Source organism: Dipodomys spectabilis, unplaced genomic scaffold (genome assembly GCF_019054845.1).
Source record: "Dipodomys spectabilis isolate Male_0828 unplaced genomic scaffold, ASM1905484v1 ptg000085l, whole genome shotgun sequence".
Classification (NCBI taxonomy): Eukaryota; Metazoa; Chordata; class Mammalia; order Rodentia; family Heteromyidae; genus Dipodomys; species Dipodomys spectabilis.
In genome coordinates, this window is record NW_024870762.1 from 6,450,671 (window position 1) to 6,474,541 (window position 23,871).

At 47.0% G+C, this 23,871-nt stretch overlaps 1 protein-coding gene across 6 annotated transcripts; it reads right to left on the reverse strand.

Moving 5' to 3' along the window:
• Positions 1-1,955: 1,955 nt before the first annotated feature.
• Positions 1,956-23,344, reverse strand: LOC122111307 (E3 ubiquitin-protein ligase TRIM39). 6 transcript variants are annotated; one of them, XM_042684063.1, is made up of 10 exons: positions 19,519-19,978; positions 17,614-17,709; positions 14,183-14,413; positions 11,250-11,272; positions 10,172-10,287; positions 8,413-8,597; positions 4,355-4,455; positions 4,163-4,245; positions 2,229-2,354; positions 1,956-2,093 (listed from the first exon to the last, which is right to left on the reverse strand). In XM_042684063.1, exons 1-10 carry the CDS (start codon positions 19,969-19,971, stop codon positions 1,981-1,983), a joined length of 1,527 nt encoding a protein of 508 aa, XP_042539997.1. In that variant the 5' UTR covers positions 19,972-19,978; the 3' UTR covers positions 1,956-1,980. The 6 variants fall into 6 exon arrangements, with proteins under 6 accessions (XP_042539997.1, XP_042539996.1, XP_042539994.1 ...); XM_042684060.1 differs by lacking the exons at positions 1,956-2,093; positions 2,229-2,354; positions 4,163-4,245; positions 4,355-4,455 and adding an exon at positions 23,009-23,344 and having other exon boundaries at positions 6,599-8,597; XM_042684058.1 differs by lacking the exons at positions 1,956-2,093; positions 2,229-2,354; positions 4,163-4,245; positions 4,355-4,455 and adding an exon at positions 22,128-22,229 and having other exon boundaries at positions 6,599-8,597.
• Positions 23,345-23,871: the final 527 nt, after the last annotated feature.

Genomic DNA, 23,871 nt, shown 5'->3' on the forward strand with positions numbered 1-23,871 from the left:
TTTCATGGACATGCGTGTGCTGGCTTCAAACTGAGATCTTCAGATCTCAGCATCTTGAGCATCTAGGATTATAGGTATGAGTTCATGAGGTGCACTTTTATTTTTTGAAATCAACAGAGAGCTTTATATACAACGTGCATGCTTCCTTTCAAGAAAATTAAGATTCAATTACTGGCAAGGGAAACAAAACAACAGAAATACCTCCAAAAAGAATTTTATGACACAATAAGATTGAAGTTTATCAATAAAAAAGAATTTTTTTAAACTTCACTGTCAGAAGATGAAAGATGTAGGTCTTTTAAATATTCAAGGCATCATTTTTGTAAAGCGGAACAACTCTTGACAACTATGTCATCTACCTGACAGGGAGAACAGTAAGTCCATAAAAGTGTATATATTATTTTTTTTTGTTGTTGTTTTGGTTGAACTCTGGACCTGGGCACTGTCCCTGAGCTCCTCTGCTCAAGGCTTGCTCTACCACTTGAGTCATAGCACCATTTCCAGTTTTCTGGTGACTTATTGGAGATGAGTCTCATGCACTTCCCTGCCTGGCTGGCTTTGAACCACAATCCTTAGATCTCAGCCTCCTGAGTAGCTAGTGTTACAGGGGTGAGCCACCAGTGACTGGTGAAGTGTGTATATTCTAAAAGAACTCGTGGCCTAAAGTCACAAGTCAGTTAAGCACTGACTTATGCTGAGTTCTGGTGCTTTGGTCTGCTGTTAAGTATTTTCTCTTTGCAACCACTTATGAACACAGCCCATGTAGTTATTCCATGTTTTTCAGGGAACAGTCCTTTAGTGAGGTGTCACCAAGACTTTGCCCTGTGTCCTAATCCTAGTGGATACAGGGTCCTCCTCTGTACACAGACCACCTATCCCAGAAATGGAAGCCTATGGGAACACTGAAAGGTCCAGTCTTGCTTGCCAACGTGGAATGAGCCATTTCAGCTGAGAAGCCAAAATCTCAAATGGTAATTAGTAGACATCTTCAGAATGATTATCAGACTTCATCCTTTCTCAAGGCCTGCTCTTCCCACAATGCTTAAGACTCTTCTATGGAGCCAAGTGTCAGTGGCTCACTCCTGTAATCCTAGCTACTCAGGAGGCATCGTGGTCCAAAGCCAGCAGAGCAGGAAAATCCATGAGACTCTTATCTCCAATTAACCACTCAAAAACCGGAAGTGGTGCTGTGGCTCAAGTGTGGAAGAGCATTCTCCTTGAGCTGAAGAGCGCAGGGACAGCAGTCAGGCCTTGAATTCAAGGCTCAGGACTGGGGGAAAAAAATCTTCTATGGGGCCTAGAGGGCATCTTCTTTCTAGCTTGGAAGGAAATAGGTTTCATGAGCTTAATGAGCCCATCACTACTCACCTCTTAACTGAATTTGCAGGGAATTTTTGTTGTTGTTTGTGTTTGTTTTTAATTTTTTGAGATGAAGTGATTACATAAACCTCACAGAATTGTAGGATAGTGCTACTTAAAAGTCACAAACACATTTTCACCTTCACAAGGCATGAGGTGCACTTTCTTTTTTTGGGGGGGGGGGGGTCCAGTCATGGGCCTGAACTCTGGGCCTGGGCGCTGTCCCTCAGCTCTTTAGCTCAAGGCTAGCGCTCTACCACTTGAGCCACAGCGCCACTTCCAGCTTTTTTTTTTTTTTTTTTGCTTATGTGGTGCTGAGGAATCGAACCCAGGGCCTCATACATGCAAGGCAAGCGCTCTGCCACTGAGCCACCTTCCCAGCCCCATGAGGTGCACTTTCAACCCACTTTTAACCCTGAAAATGGAAGCTGCTTAATGGGACCAAAAGGCCTATGGAAACTAGAATCTCCCTGTCATGTGGAAGGACAAAGATGTAAAGATGAAAGGCAGATATGACAGTGAACAAGAAATACAGACAGAAATAGGAAAAGCAAAATTGAAATTCAGTTGAAACGCCACTGAACAGAATCACAGACTCATGCAAACACAATTCAACTTTATTTATGTGGAAGGAGAGGTAAATCCATCCCTGGCAACTGTAGCAGCCTCAGGATGTGTTTTCTCTTTAGAACTCTTTAGGGCTGTGTTTGGCAGGGGCTGTGGTGGTTTGGAATCTGGGTAGAAGAACAGAATCAGAGCAGAATTAATTGTCTAAGATTGTGGCACCTTTTATACCAACAAGACCCAGCTGTCCATCTACATCTCCATGCCTCCCCTGGGTTATCAATATTTTTCCTACCATGGCTCACCTGTCTGGTTCCCTAGCTGGGCCTCAGGCCGGTCTCCCCAAAGCAGATGATTGGGGTCATTGAGGAAGCGCTGGCTGCGCCAGCAAGTTAGGCAAGTCTGCACTGTCCAACGCTGTCCCCTGCGGCCTGGGGTAAAGGTGGGAGAAAGGAAGAGTGTCTAGGCCGCTGAGGAGAAAAGGTCTGCACCAGTTTTGCCTCCCCTGTTTTTTAGTAGGAATCTCACCCCTACCTTTCTTTTGTAACTCAATCAATCTTTTGTAACTCTTTTACGATGCATTTTAAATTCCTTAATTGGACTCAAGATCTGCTGTAGCCCTCTTTAACATCACCTCTTTCTTGCCCCTGCTTACCTCAAATTCCCACCTCTGGAACCCTCATTTTTTTTTTTTTTTTGGACAGTACTGGGGCTTGAACTCCGTGCTTAGGCTTCTTTTGCTCAAGGCTAGCACTCTACCACTTGAGCCACAGTGCCACTTCATGGTTTTTCTTTTTTTTTGGGTCCGGTCGTGGGGCCTGAACTCTGGGCCTGGGCGCTGTCCCTCAGCTCTTCAGCTCAAGGCTAGCACTCTACCACTTGAGCCACAGTGCCACTTCCGGCTTTTTTCTTTTTTCTTATGTGGTGTTGAGGAATCGAACCCAGGGCCTCATGCATGCAAGGCAAGCGCTCTACCACTGAGCCACCTTCCCAGCCCCACTTCTGGGTTTTTCTGTTTATGTGGTACTGAGAAATGGAACCCAGGGCATCATGCAGGCTAGGCAAGCACTCTACTACAAAGCCATCTTCCCATTTCTTGAGGGCAAGCAATCCTCAACCATGCCTAGAATTCCTGTTTTTGACGAACCTCACCAATATTGGTATGAAAACAAAACAATCTACTTTCTCAATGAAAGCCCGCCCCCTTTTCTTCTACACTATTTAAATTGTTCTTGGTCCAGGCACTAGTGGCTCACACCTATAATAATAATAACTACTCAGGAGGCAGAGGTCTAAGGATCATGGTTCATTGCCAGATCTCGCAGGAAATTCAGTGAGACTTTTTTTTGGGGGGGGGAGGGGGGGTCCGGTCGTGGGGCCTGAACTCTGGGCCTGGGCCCTGTCCCTCTCCCTCAGCTCTACAGCTCAAGGCTAGCACTCTACCACTTGAGCCACAGCGCCACTTCCGGATTTTTTTTTCCTGCTTATGTGGTGCTGAGGAATCGAACCCAGGGCCTCATGCATGCAAGGCAAGCGCTCTACCATTGAGCCACTTTCCCAGCCCCATCGGTGAGACTCTTATCTCCAATTAACCACCAAAAACCAGAAGTGGAGCTGTGGCTCACATTAGTGGAGTCCTAGCTTTGAGCAGAAAAAGCCCAAGGACAGCACCTGGCCCTGAGTTCAAACATGATCGGCAAAATTAAAAAACAGAAAGTAAATTGTTCTTAATCTATAATTTGAATAACAATGAGGAACCTAGCATTTGAGAAATCTTAGAAACTTGACACGTTTTATTTTTCTGTGAGTCCTAGGGCTTGAACTCAGGATCTGGGCACTGTCTCTGAGCTTCTTTTGCTCAAAGGTAGCTGTCTATCAATTGAGCCACAGCACCACTTCCGACTTTTTCTGCTCATGTGGTACTGAGGAAATGAACCCAGGGCTTCTACCACTAAGCCACATTCCCAGACCAACTTGACACTTCTTGACGAATGGTTACTGCGCGTATGAGGCTCCTCTTAGGGCACGATCAATTGTCAATGGACCGGGTAGGGGAACAAAAAGCCAAGTCCTGACGTTAGTTTCAGTGGAGCTGGAAAAGCCTGACTCCAGCAACTCCAAACCTCCCCCCCGCCCCCCCCCCCCCCCCCCCCGTCTAAGGGGAGGGAGGAACGGTTTGGTCGCCCGCCTTGCCCTCCCCAGGGCTCCTTAATCGCTCCGAGGCTGCGGCAGGACTTACGTCTCTGGCGCTGAGTACAGGTGAGGCCGGGGATGAGGAGGGAGGAGCAGCCGCGACACACAGTCCTCTTCACCGAGGGGTCCCTGGGGGCGGAAGCAAAGGCGATCGGACCCCCCCCCCCCCCCCGCTGCGTCACCCCTCCGGGCCGGCCCCCGCCCGCTCCCGCCCATCGCCGGCCCGCGCGCCTCTCACCGCCGCAGGACGAGCCTCTTGGCGATGGTCTTCTCCGTGTAGCAGTAAAACCTCGCTAGAGCCTGGTTCTCGGGGTCCTGCGCTAGGACACAGTGCGCGGCCTGGGGACGCCAAGCGATCACTATGGGGCCGACGGCACCGGGCCCCGTTCCCCACGCTATCCTCGCGGACTCACCTGGTACAAGAAGCTGAGCCTCTGGAAGGCCTCACGATCCTTCACCTGCCCCGCCATAGCTCAGAGGGAAGACGTACGCGCAGGCCCCGCCCCGGAGCCCCGCCCCCTGAGCTCGCGCGGCGCCTCCTGGGAAACGTAGTACCTTGGCCCGAAGGCCCACAGGGGCACTTTTGTCAACACATCCCCCCAGGGGTTCCAGGGCTCCTTTATTGGATTTCTTCCAGACTTCCTCAAAACTATAATCATGTATTAAGTAGAGACTAGAGAGGCTAGCATAGTAGGAGAGGATCTTAGGAGTTGGACATTTCCAGGACAGAAATCTAGTTTCTTCATGGAGCTAAATTGGGAGAGTTTTTTTTCTTTTTCCATTTTTTTTTTTGGGGGGGGGGTCCGGTCGTGGGCCTGAACTCTGGGCCTGGGCACTGTCCCTCAGGTAGCGCTTGAGCCATAGCACCACTTCTGGCTTTTTTCCTTTTTGCTTATGTGGTGCTGGGGAATCAAACCCAAGGCCTCATGCATGCAAGGCAAGCGCTCTACCACTGAGCCACCTTCCCAGCCCCTAAATTGGGAGAGTTTATCTCCCATCTCTTTCTCCTGAAGCCAAAGGTAGGTGCCTGGAAGATCTACAGACCGAAGAAACAGAGGTTTAATCTTTTAACTATTGGTTTCCCTGTAAATCCTAGCTAATTAGGATGCTGAGATCTGAGGATGGCAGTTTGAAGCCAGTGAGGGCAGTAAAGTATGTAAGACTCTTACCTACAATAAACTAATTTTTTTAAAAAGCCAGACGTGCCAGGAGCCTGTGGCTCAGGCCTGTAATCCTAGCTACTCAGGAGGCTGAGATCTGAGGATCACAGTTTAAAGCCAGCCTGGGCAAGAAAGACTATGAAACTTTTTGGGGTCCGGTTGTGGGGCCTGAACTCTGGGTCTGGGCGCTTGTCCCTCAGATCTTCAGCTCAAGGCTAGCACTCTACCACTTGAGCCACAGCGCCACTTTCGGCTTTTTTTCTTTTTGCTTATGTGGTGCTGAGGAATTGAACCCAGGGCCTCATGCATGCAAGGCAAGTGCTCTACCACTGAGCCACCTTCCCAGCCCCAAGCCATGAAACTCTTATCTCCAATAAACCACCAGAAAACTGGAAGTGGTGCTGTGGCTCAAGCAGTCGAGTGCTAGCCTTGAGCTGAAGAGCTGAGGGACAGTGCTCAGGCCCAAAGTTCAAGCTCCATGACTGACAACAACAACAACAAAAAACAGAAGTGGAGCAGTGGCTCAAGTGGCAGTGCACTAGTCTTGAGCAAAAGCAGCTCAGGGACAGCACCCTGAGTTCAAGCAGACATGTACACACAAAGCACTGGTGCTTGTGGGGGTGAAAGTGGAAAGGATCAACATGGAAATACTATGGAACGTGGAACAAGGATGGAGGGGAGTGGCCTAGGCCCTCAGAAAACACAAGCTTACTTCCATTTTTGTATTTAACAATGAAATACATTTGGTATTACACGGCCTGGCCACAAAACAGGTGATCTTCACAGCATAAAAACCTGTTAAACTTGTCAACAGTATCTTCTACCAGTCCTTCCCCACCAATACAGCCCAACCCAAGCCAGACAGACAACACTCCTTCCTCTGATGGCTTGATGTCTCCCATTTGTTCTGACATCCTTTGTTTTCCTCTGACTCAGTTAATGACTACTAGTGCCTGAGGTCAGAAGCTGAGGGATGCAAACTGGGGAATGGAAGGGTTGGGGTTGAAAGAAGTATATTGATTTCTAAGAAGTGCAGTGTGAGTCAGAAGAAGGTAAGACTCCTCCCCCCCACCCCCACCCCCCTTTCCATTGCAGACCTCTGCCAGGCTGGATAGAGAACCAGCCTCTAGCCCACAGGATGGAAATTAGCTAAGGCTTCCTCAGTGTAGTGTTTCACATCAAGCGTGTGGTTAAAATTTAGATTCCCAGGCCCATCCAGACCTCAGTCAAGCACTTAAGGCCCATTAATACGTGTTTTTCACACTCAGGGATTCTTACACATCAAGGTAAGACCATTATCAAATTATCACACAACACAGAGCTCACTTCAGTGGATCCTTTGTTCATATTGTTTAACAACCGAAGTATCTTGCCACAAAGAACCACAGTCAAGGCACAAAGGTAAGAGGAGGAGAGTAGACAAAGTCCTGTTGAGGTGGTAGGAGGAACTCAATGCCCTCAATAAACTGCAGTTTCTTGTCTCAGTCTTCAGAGCAGCAGATAATCCCAGTTGTTTTAGTTTGGTTTGACATGCATCACTTTACCTTTTTTGACAGTGTATGTACCCTACAGGTTGTTTATTTTGGCCTAAGATAAAAAATGATATACATTCTCTGTAAAGGGGAATGGCGAAAGGTGAAGGATGCCAACAAACACGCACAAGGCTGTTGTTAACCCTCAGTTCTGGGTCAGATGCTCACAGGAAAAAGGAAGTTGCCTATCTGGTCCTTCCTTATATATACCAACTTCTACCCTGTCATTAGGGTGAGAAAGACTGCTTCAGACTCTATCACCCTTCCTTCTTTCCTTTCTTCCTTCTTAAGACACCTGAACCAGGTAACAGGGCTGACTACTTGGGAGTAGTTACTTAGTGACATTCTTTAGGGGCTTTAAGTAGACATACCTCTTTCTTCTAATACCTGACTCTACCAATTTCTCTTGGGAAAACTGTGGAAGAGTAGATGTGTCTAGCATGATCTCTTCTACCTCACCACTGGAGAGGAGCCACGTAAGCAACTTCTTGGAGACAACCAACTGTAAGGAAGCAGGTAAGAAGCAAGCTCTACAGGGACTTGAGTTCTTCCCACTCTTTCCTTCTCCCTATGTTCCTTGTTCACTACTTCTGGCCAGTCCTACTCATAGTGGCAACCTTACCCTGGGAATAAGATCAAAGACATCTCCATCTTCTTTATTAGTTTCTAGGGTTATGTTCCTTTAGCCCTCTTCCCTGATCGTCCTTCTAACATTCTTGGTGCTCAGTCTCTGTCCTCAGGCAAAATTGCATAACTCCTGGACCTGTGACAGCAACTATCCTTCATGTTTTTTCAATGTTCCTTAAGGAACAAAATGGAATCGTTTTTTGGGTCAAAAAACAAACAAACAAAAAACAACCAAAACCAAACAAACCACCAAAGGTTTCAGTTTCATTTTGTTTGGGCAAGTTGGACCCTCTCCTAGACTTCTTTGTTTCTGCAAAAGCCTCTCCATCCTTCCTGACCTGTCCTTGTGCAATAGAAAACCTGATGGATGACAGGGCTACAGTTCCCTGGCAACCAGCCCCCCTTCCTACAGTGAGGAGGAGACGCAGCTGTGTTGTCATGCAGCCCAGGCCTACTTATTCCTCTGCACAAAACATAGTGACCGCCAGGGTGTTTTTCCAAGATGACTCAGACCTGGAACTCGGCAAACACCAAGACATTCCAGCGGAACACAGGAATAAAGGCCCATAGCTCTTGACCCTGCCTCATCCCAATAAAACCTATTTGCCAACCTGTCACTCCCAATCTGTTGGTGGCCGGATGGTAAGTGGTGCAGCATTCTTCCGACCAGCCCGGATGCCTGGATAGAAGAGGGGCCAAAGTTTCTCTGTAAAAGTATCAGTGAAGGTGTAGATATGAGAGCGGTCTGTGACGTTGTAAAAAGACAGCGTGCCAGCCTCATAGTCTAGGAATATGCCCACTCGCTTGGGCTTCACTTTGATGTGCAAAGGGGTAAAAGGTGTGGTGGTGGCTGCGTATTTGTCCCCATTCCACAGGCGCACCCGCCAGTAGCCAGTCTCAGGGAGTGGAGTCAGTTCGCCCTTTCGACTCACGGAGTCCCTGCACACACCCACTGCCCAGTGGGTCTTGTCGCCTACTTCCACCTCCCAGTAATGTCGACCTGAGGTGAAACCTTCAGTAGCTAAGACGCAAGGGTAGTAGGTGAAACGCTGGGGTGTGTCAGGGAGATCTCGGAGTCTTGTCTCTACAAACTTGACACTCTTACGATCTTCTGACAGTACGAGGTTAGGATGAGCTGTCTCAGGGTCCAAGGTCACATCCGCTGAGAAGAAGCCAGAGAAGGGAGGTAAATGAGGACACTTTTTCACTTTTCCAGCCTGCAAGTACATAGTTTGGATCCTTAAAAACACCAGATGAAGCTGGGCACTGGTGGCTCACGCCTGTAATCCTAGCTACTCAGGAGGCTGAGATCTGAGGATCACAGTTTAAAGCCAGCCCAGGCAGGAAAGTCCATGAGACTATCTCCAATAAACCACCAGAAAACTGGAAGTGCTGCTGAGACTCAAGTGGTAGAGCCCTAGCCTTGAACTGAAGAGCTGAGGGACAGTGCCCAGGCCCAGAGTTCAAGCCCGACGAATGACAAAACAAAACAAAACAAAACAAAAACACTAGATGGTGGGCTGGGAAGGTGGCTCAGTGGTAGAGTGCTTGCCTTGCATGCATGAGACCCTGGGTTTGATTCCTCAGCACCACATAAGCAGAAAAAGCTAGAAGTGGTGCTATAGCTCAAGTAGTTGAGCGCTAGCTAGCCTTGAGCTGAAGAGCTCAGGGACAGCCCTCAGGCCCAAAGTTCAGGCCCCATAATAAAAACAGAAAAACATGGCCAACTTTCTCAATCCCTGGTCCTGCCTAAGGGAAGGGAAAAACAATGGATTCACTAACTCAGACCCTAAAATAGGTAAGGGCTCCCTTAACTCTGCAGGGCTCTAAGTTAATGGTCTATCTTCTTCCTTTCCCACAGCAGCATTTATCTCTGTGTGGAGAAGTACAAAAGAGGAGGTCTGCAGGCCAGAAAGAAAGGGAAGACACTTATCTCCAATTAACCACCAAAAACTGGAAGTGGCACTGTGGCTCAAAACCTAGAGCAAAAAGAGCTCAGGCCCTGAGTTCAGCCCCATGACTGACCAAAAAATATGAGGGCTGAGGCTCAAGTGGTAGAGTACTGGCCTAGTAAGCAAAAAGCCCTGAGCTCAAATCTCATTATGACACCAAAACATAAACAAACAAATAAATAGAAAAAGAAGCATGTGTGTGTGTGGGGGGGGGGGGGGAAGAATATGCTTTCCCTGCATATGTATTAATAATAATAATGACATTCTTTTTCATTCTCAAGATTTGTCCCAGCTAAGGTAATAAATTATATGGTCACTCTATCTTATGACTTAGGTAAATTCTAACCTAAGCCACAAAGGTTCTACCTTTCTGGGTCCCTATTTATTTATTTATTTATTTTGGGTCCGGTTGTGGGCCTTGAACTCTGGGCCTGGGCACTGTCCCTCAGCTCTTCAACTCAAGGCTAGCGCTCTACCACTTGAGCCACAGCACCACTTCCGGCATTTTCCTTTTTGCTTATGTGGTGCTGAGGAATCGAACCCAGGGCCTCATGCATGCAAGGCAAGCACTCTACCACTGAGCCACCTTCCCAGCCCCTGGGTCCCTATTTAAAAGGTGTGGATGTTAAGTTAAAATAGATGACATCTAAGGTTTCTCACTGTGAGACTCAGGGTGAGACTGAAAGCTAGGTAACTAGTGTGGGAGAAGGAAGAAATTAAGAGCCCATAGGTAGGACCTAAAAACTTCCTTTTCTCTGCTAGTTTCTTTTTGGGAACAACTTACCAATTAGCTGTTTAAGGATTTTCCTTAGGGCAAAGTACTGTCGGGGAAAATGGCTGAAGTTCTTTTTCAGCTCTATGGATACTGAAGTCACCGCCATGGTCTTTACCTTCTCACATCTAGGAGAGACACGGAGGTAGGAGAAAAGACAGGATCAGAGGAAGCTTAAGTCAAGTAAATATGTTGTCATATTTAGGGAAAAACTGAAATTTTCTATCTTCCCACTTTCTCCCTCCTCCTTGATGTCAATTGCTTTCTTTTGTTATCTGTAGAGAGCTATATGGTAACCTAGACAGTTCCTTATGTTGAGAATGAGCCTCAGAACTTCTTAGGGGCATTCTTGTATTTCATGAAAATTAATAATCATCTTTCTGGTTCTCTCAGCCCTTTCCTCCTGACATCTTGTTTGGAAAGAATCCAACCAGAGCACAAATAGAATCTGGTTCTACATTATCATTTCCTATACCTGTAAGGTCAGCCCTGGGAAGGGGAAGCAGACTCCTCCCTCTTGGCTAAGTCTCTGCCCAGTACCTCTGTCACCTAAGTAACTGGCACACCAGGAGACAATCCCCTCCTCCTCCCTGCTACTCCTCCGAGGTCATGTCCTAGGCAGCTTCATCATCGGTCAGCCTCCCATCAGACTGTGGGAGGGTCCCAGGCCCTGAGGTACCTGTATCTGGTGCACACACCTTCTCCTCAACCCCCTTCCCTATTTAAACCCAGGCCAGAACTCAGCACCCCCCTTCTGACCATGCCTCTCCACCATGTGTGGTGGGGCAGTAGTTTGGTAAAAAACAAACTAATCTTCCTGCCTGAATACTACGTGGAGTTCTCTTAATTGGCTACTAATTAAACCTACCTATTTGATTTACCTTACATTACCAACCATGTCCTCATGCTCCAAGGGGAAAAGGCCAGTGGTTGTTACTCCTAGGGAATTGTGCTTCCTGCATGCAATGACTCTTTCCTCACATTCTTCCCAGATCTTGCATGACCATCTCATTCTTTCTCCTCCCAACTCATTTCTTGATCCCTTAACCCAAAACTTAAACTCACTCAAAGTGACATACAAATCACTTACTTTTCCAGGGTACTTTTGACATCCTAGAGGGAAAGAGAAATAAAGAGAGAAATATTTGTCTTGATATTCAAGGATCATGAGGACAAAAGGTTATACTTCTATCCAAAGTTCTAGATCAGTAAAACAGTCCCTGGGCAAGCCCTGCACCAGTGGCTCATGCCTGTAATCCTTGCTACTCAGGAGGCTGAGATCTGAGGATCCTGGTTCAAAGCCACCTTTCCCAAATTCACGAGACTCTTAATCTCCAATTAATCACCAAAAAAAAAAGCGGAAAGCTGAGCTGTGGCTCAAGTGGTAACTAAAGCATTAACTTTGAACTAAAAAAGCTCAGGGATAGCGCCCAGGCTCTGAGTTCAAGCCCAGGGGAAAGGAAAAAACCAAAAACAGTCCCTGGGCAAACTGTGGGTCACAACTCAAGGGGAAGAGCTTCAGCGGGAAATGAGCATCTCTGCCAGCCTAAACCTACTTTTAACTGTTGGTTATCATGAAGCATGGTAGTTTGTATCATTCCCAAATGATTTCTCATATGTTTGTCTTTGCTCCTCCAGGACACTGGTAGCTCCCAGCAAGAAACAGGAATTTGGTCAGCTCCTTACTTTGTCCTTCCAGTACTGACTAGTTTCCATGATGATCAGTATAGACAATTCCAGGCTGGTGGCATAGGAAAATAATCATGCTTTCCCATTGCAGTTTGGTAGCCCCTATCTGTTACTGCCCAGTACATTAGTAAATGTGTGCTAGCCCTGATTTGGGGTAAAGAAGAGAAAGACAAAGCTGGGCACCAGTGACTCATGCCTGTAATCCTAGCTATTTAGGAGGGTGAGATCTGAGGATTGCAGTTCAAAACTTTCCTGGGGCAGGAAAGTCCGTGAGACTCTTCTCTCCAATTAATCACCAGAAAACCGGAAGTGGCACTGTGGCTCAAGTGGTACAGTGCTCCCCTTGAGCCTGAAGAGCTCAGGAACAGCACCAAAGCCCAGAGTTCAAGCCCCATGACCGACAAAAAAAAAAAAAGACAAAGACAATAAACCTCTGCTTCACAAGGATTTTCAGTTTAATGTGGAAAGCAGATGCACCTACTTCAAAGGACACAGGAAATAATATATTAAAAATATAACAATATATAATATGTGAATAAATATACATTGCAGCTTTTCTAATTTAAATAGATTATTTGATATCTAAGATAAAACAATCAAACTTGCCAACATTGTGCATATTTATCTATTTATTTTTTTTCAGTCATAGAGCTTGAACTCAGGGCCTGGGTTCTGTCCCTTAGTTTTTGTGTTCAAAGTTGGCACTCTATTACTTTGGCCACAGCACCACTTCTTGTTTTCTGGTAGTTAACTGGAGTTTCATGGACTTTCCTGGCTGGGCTGGCTTTGAACCATGATCTTCAGATCTCGGCCTCCTGAGTAACTAGGATTACAGGTGTGAACCTCGGTGCCTGGCCAACACTATGCATCTTTATAGAGCAGAACTATTTAAACATTTTAGAGGTCTCATTGACATATCAAAAATAAGATACCATACATACTTTCAAATATCCTTAAGTTATGTTTCTATTCTTTTTAACATGAGGTAAGTCACATTCTAGAACTGGAAAGCAACAGTAATTGCATTTTATAAAACTTTTAAAAGAAATTTCTTTTGTGCTGCTAGTCCTGGGCTTGAACTCAGGGCTTAGGTGCTACCCTTGAGCTTTTTTGCTCAAGGATATGTTCTACTACTTGAGCCACACTCCACCTCCAGCATTTCTTTTTTTTTATTGGGTCCAGTCGTGGGGCCTGAACTCTGGGCCTGGGCACTGTCCCTCAGCTCTTCAGCTCAAGGCTAGTGCTCTACCACTTGAGCCACAGTGCCACTTCCGGCTTTTTTCTTTTTGCTTATGTGGTGCTGAGGAATTGAACCCAGGGCCTCATGCATGCAAGGCAGGCGCTCTACCACTGAGCCACCTTCTCAGCCCCATTTTTTTTTTTTTAACTTTTATTTTTTGGTGATAGACTGGAGATAAAAAGAGTTTCCAGGATGGGGCTGGGAAGGTGGCTTAGTGGTAGAGTGCTTGCCTTGCATGCCTAAGGCCCTGGGTTTGATTCCTCAGCACCACATAAGCAAAAAGAAAAAAGCCGGAAGTGGCGCTGTGGCTCAAGTGGTAGAGCACTAGCCTTGAGCTGAAGAGCTGAGGGACAGTGCCCAGGCCCAGAGTTTAGGCCCCACGACCAGACCTCCCCCCCCCAAAAAAAAAGAGAGAGAGTTTCCAGGAAAGCCAATGTTCATGGCTCTCGCCTATAATGCTAGCTACCCAGGAGGCTGAGATCTGCAGATCACAGTTCAAAGCCACCCCAAGCATAAAGTCCTAGAGATAGAGACTCTTATCTCCAATTAACCACCAGAAAACCAGAAGTGGTGCTGTGACTCAAAGTGGTAGAGTGCTAACCTTGAGCACAAAAACTCAGAGACAATGCCCAGACCCTGAGTTCAAACCCTATGACTTAAAAAAAAGTCTCATAGACGTTCCCACCTGGGCTGCCTTGGAACTTCTATTCTTAGAGCTCAGCCTCTGGAGTAGATAGGATTATAGACATGTGCTGCAGGCCCTGGCTTTATAAGACCTTTAAGGTATAGGTTTTCACTAAGTAGTTCAGACTTTCCTTCTCTAAAGGAGTTTTTTGTTTTGTGTGTGACTTTTTTTTTTTGTACAAATGAAGCATATGATTGTTGACAAGATATAAATAGCACAAAAATGATACAAGTACATGGAGAAGTCAGAAAAGCCTTCCTATAGAAAAAGGAACTTTAGAATATGTCTAGAAGAGAGAGCTGGGCTTAGGGAAGCTGAGCAGGGGAAGAGACCACCCCAGACTGACAGAATAGACTACAAAGCTATACTGTGCTTGGCCTGAGGAGCTATGCAAGGGCAAAGGTCAAACCTTCAGCATCTCGAAGCCAGACTGGAAGCACTTGTCCTCCACCTCAGCAGCCAGGTGGGCTAGGTCCCGGCGCTTGTCCCCCAGATGGGCAGCATTTTCACGCAGTTGCTGTAGAATGTCCTGTTCTTCCTCCTCCAGTCGTGAAAGCAGAATCTGCTGCTCTTCATCCAGCCGCCTATGAAGCTCTTCAAACTCCTTTAAGATCTGCTGTCGGCGATTCTCCACTAGTCTCTGAGAGAAAAGAGGGAGAACTGTGTCAGCAGGGTATGGGGCCGGAAGTAGCCGCTCCCCAACCCATCATGTGCATGAAATAACACAGGCTTCCAGTCTTACTGGAGATGGTTTAACAGGACACACATTTTTCTTTTCCTTTTTCTTTTTTTTGGGTCCGGTTGTAGGGCCTGAACTCTGGGCCTGGGTGCTGTCCCTCAGCTCTTCAGTTCAAGGCTAGCACTCTACCACTTGAGCCACAGCGCCACTTCCGGCTTTTTTCTTTTTGCTTATGTGGTGCTGAGGAATTGAACCCAGGGCCTCATGCATGCAAGGCAAGTGCTCTACCACTGAGCCACCTTCCCAGCCCCAGGACACACATTTTTGTCCTTACTGGAATCTTCTGTAAATATCTCCCCTGGTACCAATCTTATTGTCCCCACTGAGGATTGGTAGTGAGGGCCATTGGGGAGAGTAAAACAAAAGTCAATGTTTAAAAAATTAATTTTGCTGGATGTCCTGCCCCATGCCTATAATCGTAGCTACTCAGGAGGCTGAGATTTGAGGATCACAGTTCAAAGCCAGACTGGGAAGTAAAGTCCATGAGACTTTAACCAATTAATCACCAGAAAACCGGAAGTGGCAATGTGGCTCAAACTGGTAGAGCGCTAGCTTTGAGCAAAAAAGTACAGGGACAGGGTTTATGCTCTGAGTTCAAGCCCCAGGACCCACACAAAACAAAACATAAAAGCTCAGGGTCAGCACTCAGGTCTTGAGTTCAAGCCCTAGTACTAGTATGTATACACACAATCCTAGCTTTCTGCTTGTTATGCAATATTAGAAAAATATATTTTAAATAAAAACAAATTTAATATAATTTAAAAATCTCTGAATCTTAACTAATTACTTGCAAAAGCCTTTAACAAGGTTAAAGTTCTAGTTCATCTTCTCTTTTTTTTTGGTTCCGGTCATGGGGTCTGAACTCTGGGCCTGGGCACTGTCCCTCAGCTCTTCAGCTCAAGGCTAGTTCTCTACCACTTGAGCCACAGCGCCATTTCCTGCTTTTCTGCTTATGTGGTGCTAAGGAATCGAACCCAGGGCCTCATGCATGCGAGGTAAGTGCTCTACCACTAAGCCAACTTCCCAGCCCCTAGTTTATCTTCTTATGAACTTGCAGCTGTCTTTTTGGTGTTATGGCATTATCTATTCTCTTCACCAGTCTTTAAGTACAAGGAGGGCGTGGATTGTGTTTTTGTTCATCATTGATATCTATGGTCAAAAACAGGGTTTGGCCTATGTCAAGAGCTAAATAAATTTATTTTTTTCTAGCTGGGTGTGGTGGCTCACACCTGTAATCCTAGCTACTCAGGAAGTTGAGATCTGAGGATTGTGGTTTAAAGCCAGCTCCAGCAGGAAAGGCTGTGAGACTCTCATCTCTATTAAACCACTCAGAAAACTGGAAGTGCACTGTGGCTCAAGTGGTAGAGTGCTTGCCTTGAGCTGAAGAGCTCAGGGACAGTTCCTAGGGCCAGAGTTCAAGCCCCACTACTGACTCCCCCACCCCCGTCCCCTGCCCCCCCAAAAAAAACAAAAATGATTTTTTCTTTTTTGTCTAAGACTGGGACTCAAACTCGGTATCCAACATTTTCATTCCCTGGCTGGTGCTCTACCACTTAAGCTATAACTCTAACCCCAAGAGCTAAATAAATTAATAGATTCAAAAATTGTTACTATCCCTGATTTTGTCACTTATTGGCCTTATGATTTTGGACTAGATACTTAAATCAGTTCTGTTTGCTCCTATACAAACATGGGATGATAATACCGACCTTATAGTGTATCTAAGTTTACCCCTGTAAAAGATGGTCTCAGAATCTTTCCTTTGTCTTTGTAGCCTTTTTATATCTTACCTGTCCCACGTCTAGCCTAAACTCTTAGACCTCCAACATGGGCAGAACTGCAAGACTTAGTATAACCATATAAATTTGGAAGGTCACAGACACCCAGTGTATTAATGCATAGGATTCAGTATTAATTACTGTTTTTGCTGCTACTGATGGGGGTTGAGTCCAACAGAAGAAATAATTCAGATACCAAGATACCATACTGCAAATAAGAAACTACTACGGAAAAGATACAAAAGAATATGAATTCTGATGGGCGCCGGTGGCTCACGCCTGTAATCCTAGCTACTCAGGAGGCTGAGATCTGAGGATCGCGGTTCAAAGCCAGCCCAGGAAGGAAAGTCTGTGAAACTCTTATCTCCAATAAAACCACAGAAAACTAGAAGTGGTGCTGTAACTCAAGTGGTAGAGCGCTCGCCTTGAGCTGAAGAGCTGAGGGACAGCGCCCAGGCCCAGAGTTCAAGCCCCATGACCGACAAAAAAAAAAAAAGAATATGAATTCTTTGTATGTGTGTGCCAGTCCTGGGGCTTGAATGCAGGGCTTGGGCACTGTCCCTGAGCTCTTGTAATCAAGGCTAGTGCTCTAACACTTGAGCCATAGTTCCACTTCCAGCTTTTTGGTGGATAATTCGAAATAAGAATCTCATAGAATTTCCTGCCCATGCTAGCTGTGAATCTTGATCCTTAGATCTCAACCTCCTGGGTAGCTAGGATGCAAGTATAAGTATGAACACCTGGCAAAAATATATGAACTTAAAAGCAAGTTAATTTCTGAAGGGCCAGAATACTGAAGAGGAAGTAGCTTTTGTCCAAGTTGGCAGATGGACAGAATCCTACAGATGAAGATAGAAAGGGGAAGGAATGAAGCAACGTGATTTAGCCCAACTTATCCTTACTTGAGTTATGAGAATGTTGTTGGTCCTAATGTCACTGGGAAGCTCTGGGAGTTTTCCCTTCTTCCCCAGGGAACCTTCCAGATCCTTCTTTCCTCAATTCCTCTAACAAGCTCCTATTACCAAATAGGAGAGAGTCTCAGGAGAGAGTCTTTTTTTGTTTTATTTTGTTGGCATTGCTGGGGTTTGAATTTAGGGTTTTGTACTTGGTAACATGTGCTCTACCACATCCTTCATCTCTTTCATCCTTCTGCTCAAAAATGAATTCATGACAAGTAAGTTAAGTACAGTGTTGAAGGACAATCACACCTTTTTTGAAAGAACAGTTTTTCTAAGGAATCAGAATGAATGGATTAAATAATGTGGTTAATTCCTTCAGAGGCAAATACCCTAGGGCAGTGTGAATGAGATCTCCAGTCTTTACCTTGAGCTCCCCTGGCTTCTTTTCCTCAGAGGATTTGCAGCGGGTGATTTCCTGCAGCTTGTATTCCAGGGGCTCCAGGCACTTCTGCAGTTTTTCCTGATGAGTTGGAAAGAATAAGAGTGCTAAAATCAGCTGGGATGCACTGGCATATCTATTGCTCAGACATTAATCTATTTGTTTTATTAATCCATTTGTTTATTATTTTATTTGTAAAAACCTGGGGCTACTCAAGCACTCCATCACTGACCTACATTTCCACTTCTTTTTTTTTTTTTTTAGGGGGGGGGTCCGGTCGTGGGGCCTGAACTCTGGGTCTGGGCGCTATCCCTCAGCTCTTCAGCTCAAGGCTAGCGCTCTACCACTTGAGCCACAGCGCCACTTCCGGCTTTTTTCTTTTTGCTTATATGGTGCTGAGGAATCGAACCCAGGGCCTCAGGCATGCAAGGCAACTGCTCTACCACTGAGCCAACTTCCCAGTGACTTCTAAGCCCATTAGTTCCTATCCATCTCACCATTTCTTGATAAAGCTCCTTTCTTTGCCCATAATTTGAGACATTAACTTCCTACAGGCCCATCCCTTGCCACTGGCTTGTCCTCATCAGCTTCTCAGCTCACCCACTTTTCTTCCACAGAATCTAGTTTTCTAGTTCTAATCAACTCTATGTCCTTCCCTGACCCCACCCATTATCTTATGAACAACAGCCTCTTGCTATTAAAGCTACTTTTTTTTTTCTTGGAACTTGAACTCAGGGTCTGGGTGCTGTCCTTGAGCTTTTTTTTTTCTTAAGGCTAGCGCTCTACCACTTGGGCCACAGCTCCACTTCTGACTTTTTTGGTGGGTAATTGGCAATGAGTCTCATGGATGGACATTCCTGGCCAGGCTGGCTTTGAACTGTGATCCTCAGATTTTAGCCCCTGAATAGCTAGGATTACAGGCATGATCTACCAGTTGTTGTTTTTTTTGTCGGTCATGGGGCTTGAACTCTGGGCCTGGGCGCTGTCCCTCAGCTCTTCAGCTCAAGGCGAGCGCTCTACCACTTGAGCTACAGCGCCACTTCCGGTTTTCTAGTGGTTTATTGGAGATAGGAGTCTCACGGTCTTTCTCAGATCTCAGCCTCCTGAGTAGCTAGGATTACAGGCGTGAGCCACCAGAGACCGGCTGATCTACCAGTTTTGGCTAAAGCTCTTGGTGATGATGCTGGGAATAAAGCCTATTGCATATGGTAAGCACACGCCGTGCCACTACACTACATTCACAGTTCAAAGTAACCTTTGCACCTTGTTCTCCCATCCAATTCTAACCACTTAAAAATAGAACAAAAACTTGATTACTTATGCCACTAATCACCTTACTGTTTCAACATCTTGTTATATATAATTAAGATAAAATGCTAAGCCTCTATTACTTAGACATTTACCCTATGGCTCAGCAGTAACTTAAACCCCATGCCATGTTCCCCATTATCTGGTGGATGTCAATCAAATGATGCTACCTATTTCAACCAATAGGAAAACCAGACAGGGAGCAGAATCAAGAAATTGCAATGCCTTTTGAAGTTTGATCCTCTCCATGAAGTTTCACTCACTATTCCAAGACTATATACACCAATACGTACCCATAAGACACAAAGAATGGTGCAAACTTTATAGAAAATCTGGGGACACACTTCTCTACTTCATATTCTAGAGTGTAGTGTAGTTGATTAGATGTACAGTGTATCCATGTATGCAGATCTGAGGAGTGAGGGGACTTAGAGTGAAGATCAGGTACAATCCTGCCTCTGGGGCTTACAACCCTTTACCTAGGGAGTGTATCTTTCACCACACTGGCATCTGTCTATACACACACACACACACACACACACACACACACACACAGACACTGGCATGTGTCTGATTGCTCACCTTGTACTCCTGTGTTGCATCATCCAATGGAACAACGGTGTGGGCCCGGTGGGTGTGGGAAATGGCACATATCAAGCATACAGCTTCCTGGTCTTCATAGCAGAAGAGGCTGAGGGCTTCATGATGCTGGGAGCAGAGTATCTCATCTCGGATCTTCCGTTTAACAGCTTGGAGCTGCTTGGCAATTTCCACCATACTGCCTAGCTGCCGATTAGGCCGAAGACTGCGGTAGCGAGATGTCTTCCGACAGACAGGACAAGGGAAGTCCCTCTCTAGGTCCTCCCACCAGCGGGTAATACAAGCTTTACAGAAGTTATGCCCACACTCGATGATGACAGGCTCCTTCAGATACTCCAGGCACACAGAGCAGCTCGCCTCCACCTGTAGGTTCTCCAGAGCAGCAGCTGTGGAGGCTGCAGAGGCCCCGGCCTCTAACAGACTTGTCTCTGCCATTATTTAACTTCCAAGGAGAAAAGAAACAGAAGGTATAATCCAAAATCTACATATGTGTCCTGGCCCAGGAGATCTTACTTGTAACCTTAGAATCAACAGTTCCAGACCAATGTATCCTACTTTAATAGTTTAAAAAGGAATGTGGGACTTAAGAAGTACCATATAAGCCAAAGGATTAAGACTTCTTAAATTATATATACATATGTATGTATATTTTTTGTTGGTTGTGGGGCCTGAACTCTGGGCCTGGGCACTGTCCTTCAGCTTTTCAGCTCAAGGCTAGTGCTCTACCATTTGAGCCAAAGCATCATTTCTGGCTTTTTCTGCTAATGTGGTGCTGAGGAATGGATCCCAGGGCCACATGCATGCAAAGCAAGCACTCTACCACTGAGCTACCTTCCCAGCCCCAAACTAGCTATATTTTAAAGTCAAATGTTACAGAAGAGTTTTATTCTAATAGTCAATTGGAGCTTAAGCAAGATTTTCTGCCATCCTCTCACTCTTTCAGAGGGTAATGAATTGAATTAGGTAAAGGTAACATTGCTTCTTTTTTGAAAAGAATGAAATTATTCTTCCTTTTATAAGACTAGCCTAGACAAAGTGTACTCTGCTTGGTCTAGAACCTTTCAAGCAACATTCTATTTGTGGGCATTTGAACATTTGGAATGACTAAAAGTTATAAATGCATAGCAACTCTTTCCAAGAGTGTACAGTAACTTCTTGAGAGGAGAGCTGGTAAATCCATTCTAAAAATTAAACAACCACTGAAGTCTTCCAAATAGCCACTTAATTAGGAGTTAAATGAAGAAAAGAGGCAATCAAGTCACCCTCAGGTGAAGCCTGAGTCTCTGACAGTAACTTCTTGAGAGCTGGTAAATCCATTCTAAAGATTCAGCAACCACTTTAGTCTTCCAAATAGCAACTTAATTAGGAATTAAATGAAGAAAAGAGGCAATCAAATTTACCTCAGGTGAAGCATCAGACTTGGAAATATATCTGATAGATTTCTAAAACCGATTGCAGGTCCCCTACTCCAGTCTTAAAACATCAATACTTTTATCCATGATTAAATTGATTTCTCTATTTCCATTTTCTGCCTCTTCTCATAAAGTGACCCAGTCAAAAGAAGGATTTTGGAAGGTCTATGCACTTCACAGAAGTGGCCGTGTGATTAGTTGGGGTAAAAATGCATCAAACAAAATGCATCAAACCCAGGGCCTCGTGCACACCAGGGAAGTGCTCTACCATTGAGCTACATCTCCAGCTTCTGGTAGATGGTTGGCACCCATGAGTGTTTAATTTGGTAACTTATTTAGATCTCAACTTCATCTCTCTATATCAGATAGTTCAGATATTTTTTTTTCCTCTTCTCTACGTATTGGAATCCAACTTGGATTAGGAACCCTGCCTCTTTCCCAGTCTTCTAGCCATGTGGTGGCTTCCTCACCTGGAGGAGTTGAATTGTATGCACATTTGTGGACCACAATGGATCTAGACTGGCAGAGAAGTGGTTTGAGAAAGTAAAGGGGAAAAGGTTAGTGAAAAATGGAGAGGAGCTGGAGCTTGGGGGAAGGAGAGGAGTGGCGAGGCCTGCCAGCCGTGAGGCTTGGGGTGCCTGTGGGTGGGTCCTTCCTCCTCCCTCAGTCCCTCGTGAAGGGTAGACTTCTGGGACGTTCTCATTTTTGTTTCTATCACTGTTCGACTTCTATCTGGCGACCCTCTCTTTTCCCACCCGCATCTCCATCTCCTCCTGCCAAATCTGGCGCAGGGGGACTGGAGAGAAGAGACAGTCGCCGTGGTGGTTGGCGAGAGGGGGAAAGAGAGGGATGCGTGTCCAGGTAAGGAAGAGGCGTGACGTGAAGGTGGGATGCCAGGCGCTCTGACGCAGCCGAGACCCGCGGTGACGGTGTCAGCTTCCCCCGGGGAGCCGAGTGGCTGCGGGACGGGGGATCCGCGGGGTAGCCAAGCAACGCCGGACGCGCTGACGTCGCCGGGGCGGCAAAACGTCCTCCGCCCGGGCCCAAGGCGGGCGGAGGCAGCGGTGGTTACGTGTGGGGGGCCGGTGACGCAGTGGCCGGGCGCAGGGATGCGGCGAGAGGAGCCGGCCAGCGGGGGTGGGCCGTGCGGCCCCGGCGCGGCGGCGGGACAGCACCTACCTTCCCGGCTCCGGGTCCGGGAGTGCGGGGCGCGGAGCCGCCGGGGCGAGCGCTGCCTCCCTCCTTCCTCCTCCCCTCGCCCCCGCCCTGCGGCTGGGCACACAATACTCGCCGGAAGCGGAAGCCGCGCCGAGCCTTCGTGTCAGGGCGAGCCTGAGGCGCCGGTGGGCGGCCGCGGAGCGCCCCGCCGCCGTGCCCCGCCGCGGGAGGAGGATCAGCGCGGCCGCAGGTCAGGGCCAGCCGGAGACCAGGGCGACCCGGAGTGCCGGCGGCTGCGAGGCCGGCGTGTCGGTCACCCGCGGAGTCCTCCCGAGACCGAGGGCCGCGCATGCGCGTGGAGGAGCGCCGAAGCCCATGGCTCGCTGGGCGCCGCCACTCGGGCGCGCAGGCCGACGCGGCTGCACCGTCCAGGTTGCGGGTTCGAGTTCCGGATAGGTGTTGCCGGGTTCCCCGGTGGGGCCTGGGAGTCGCTGGTTGCCGGGTGAGGGTGGATGGTGGATCTTTCGGCCTCACTTCCCCGGTTTTGGGGTCGATCCGGGTGGAGAACGGCGACTTGAGGCGAAGGCCTATTACGTGGCGGCCCCGCGGATCTCCGCGGATACGTCACTTCCGACCGGCTGAGGTCGGGCCTGTGAATGCTCTCGGGACTGGAGGAGTTCTGCCCTGGGTGAGGTTGCCAGGGCTGCCCCTCCGGTCCCCCTGGTCATCCGCCTGGGTCGAAACGATCCCCCTCTGCCGGCGGGAGAGCGAGGCGGTACGGCGCGCGGCTCCGTTGGCCGCACTTGGCTGCAGCGATCGGACGCGGGTTGCAGCCCTGTTCTTCCCACTCGGGTTTGTGCATTGCAGATGATGCTTGTTAGGGGATGGGGGCTATGGCTTACCTACTCCGGCTTCTCGTTGCAGTAGAGCATTGCAGGTGTGATTTTGGAGGATGCAGGCGAGGGAAAGTGCTGGGGCTTGGGAGTTAGCGTTCGGAGGGACGAGACACTGCGCAGGAGCAAAGGTAGCCCTGCCGGGGCCCTGTCACGCCCAGCATTTGTCGCACAGCGTTTGAAGGGAGTAGTCAACTTTATCCTCTTTGGACAGGAAGTGGTTTGACTTGTTCCTTGCGTCAATGTTGTCAGTTCTGTTTACATACTCTATGTAAATCTCTCACCCGGAGAGCCCAAACTATTTTTTTAGAGAAAATGTCGTGGCCAGGGTATAAAGATTTAGGATAACGTATTTCAATTGCTTGTGTTCATTTTTTTATTTCCTTATTCCTTTGCCTTTTGCTTTCCTTACTGTTGCTAACAAGATGAAACGAGAAAAATCCATTAACGTTTTCCTCCTTCTCATTACTATTTGACCTTTAGGGATTTTGTTAATACCATTTGTTATGGTTCAGAAACAGTGTTATAGTTTGAAAGCCACTAACTAGACTGTCAACTTCTAAGCTTGGCTCTCAGAGAGTAATGATGGTTTTGAGTTTTGATTTATTAGTTTGTAGCATAATGTTAGGCACTGTTTTTTTCTTTTTTCCTGGCTTTGTGTCTGTTTTCGTATGTGCTTTAAGGAAATAACTAGCTAGAAGTACATTTCAGAGGGCATATCAAGAATTATCTGGCAGGGCACTGGTGCCTCACGCCTGTAATCCTAGCTACTCAGGAGGCTGAGATCTGAGGATCGTGGTTCAAAGCCAGCCCAGACAGGAAAGTCTGTGAGACTCTTATCTCCAATTAACCATCAGAAAACTGGAAGTGGT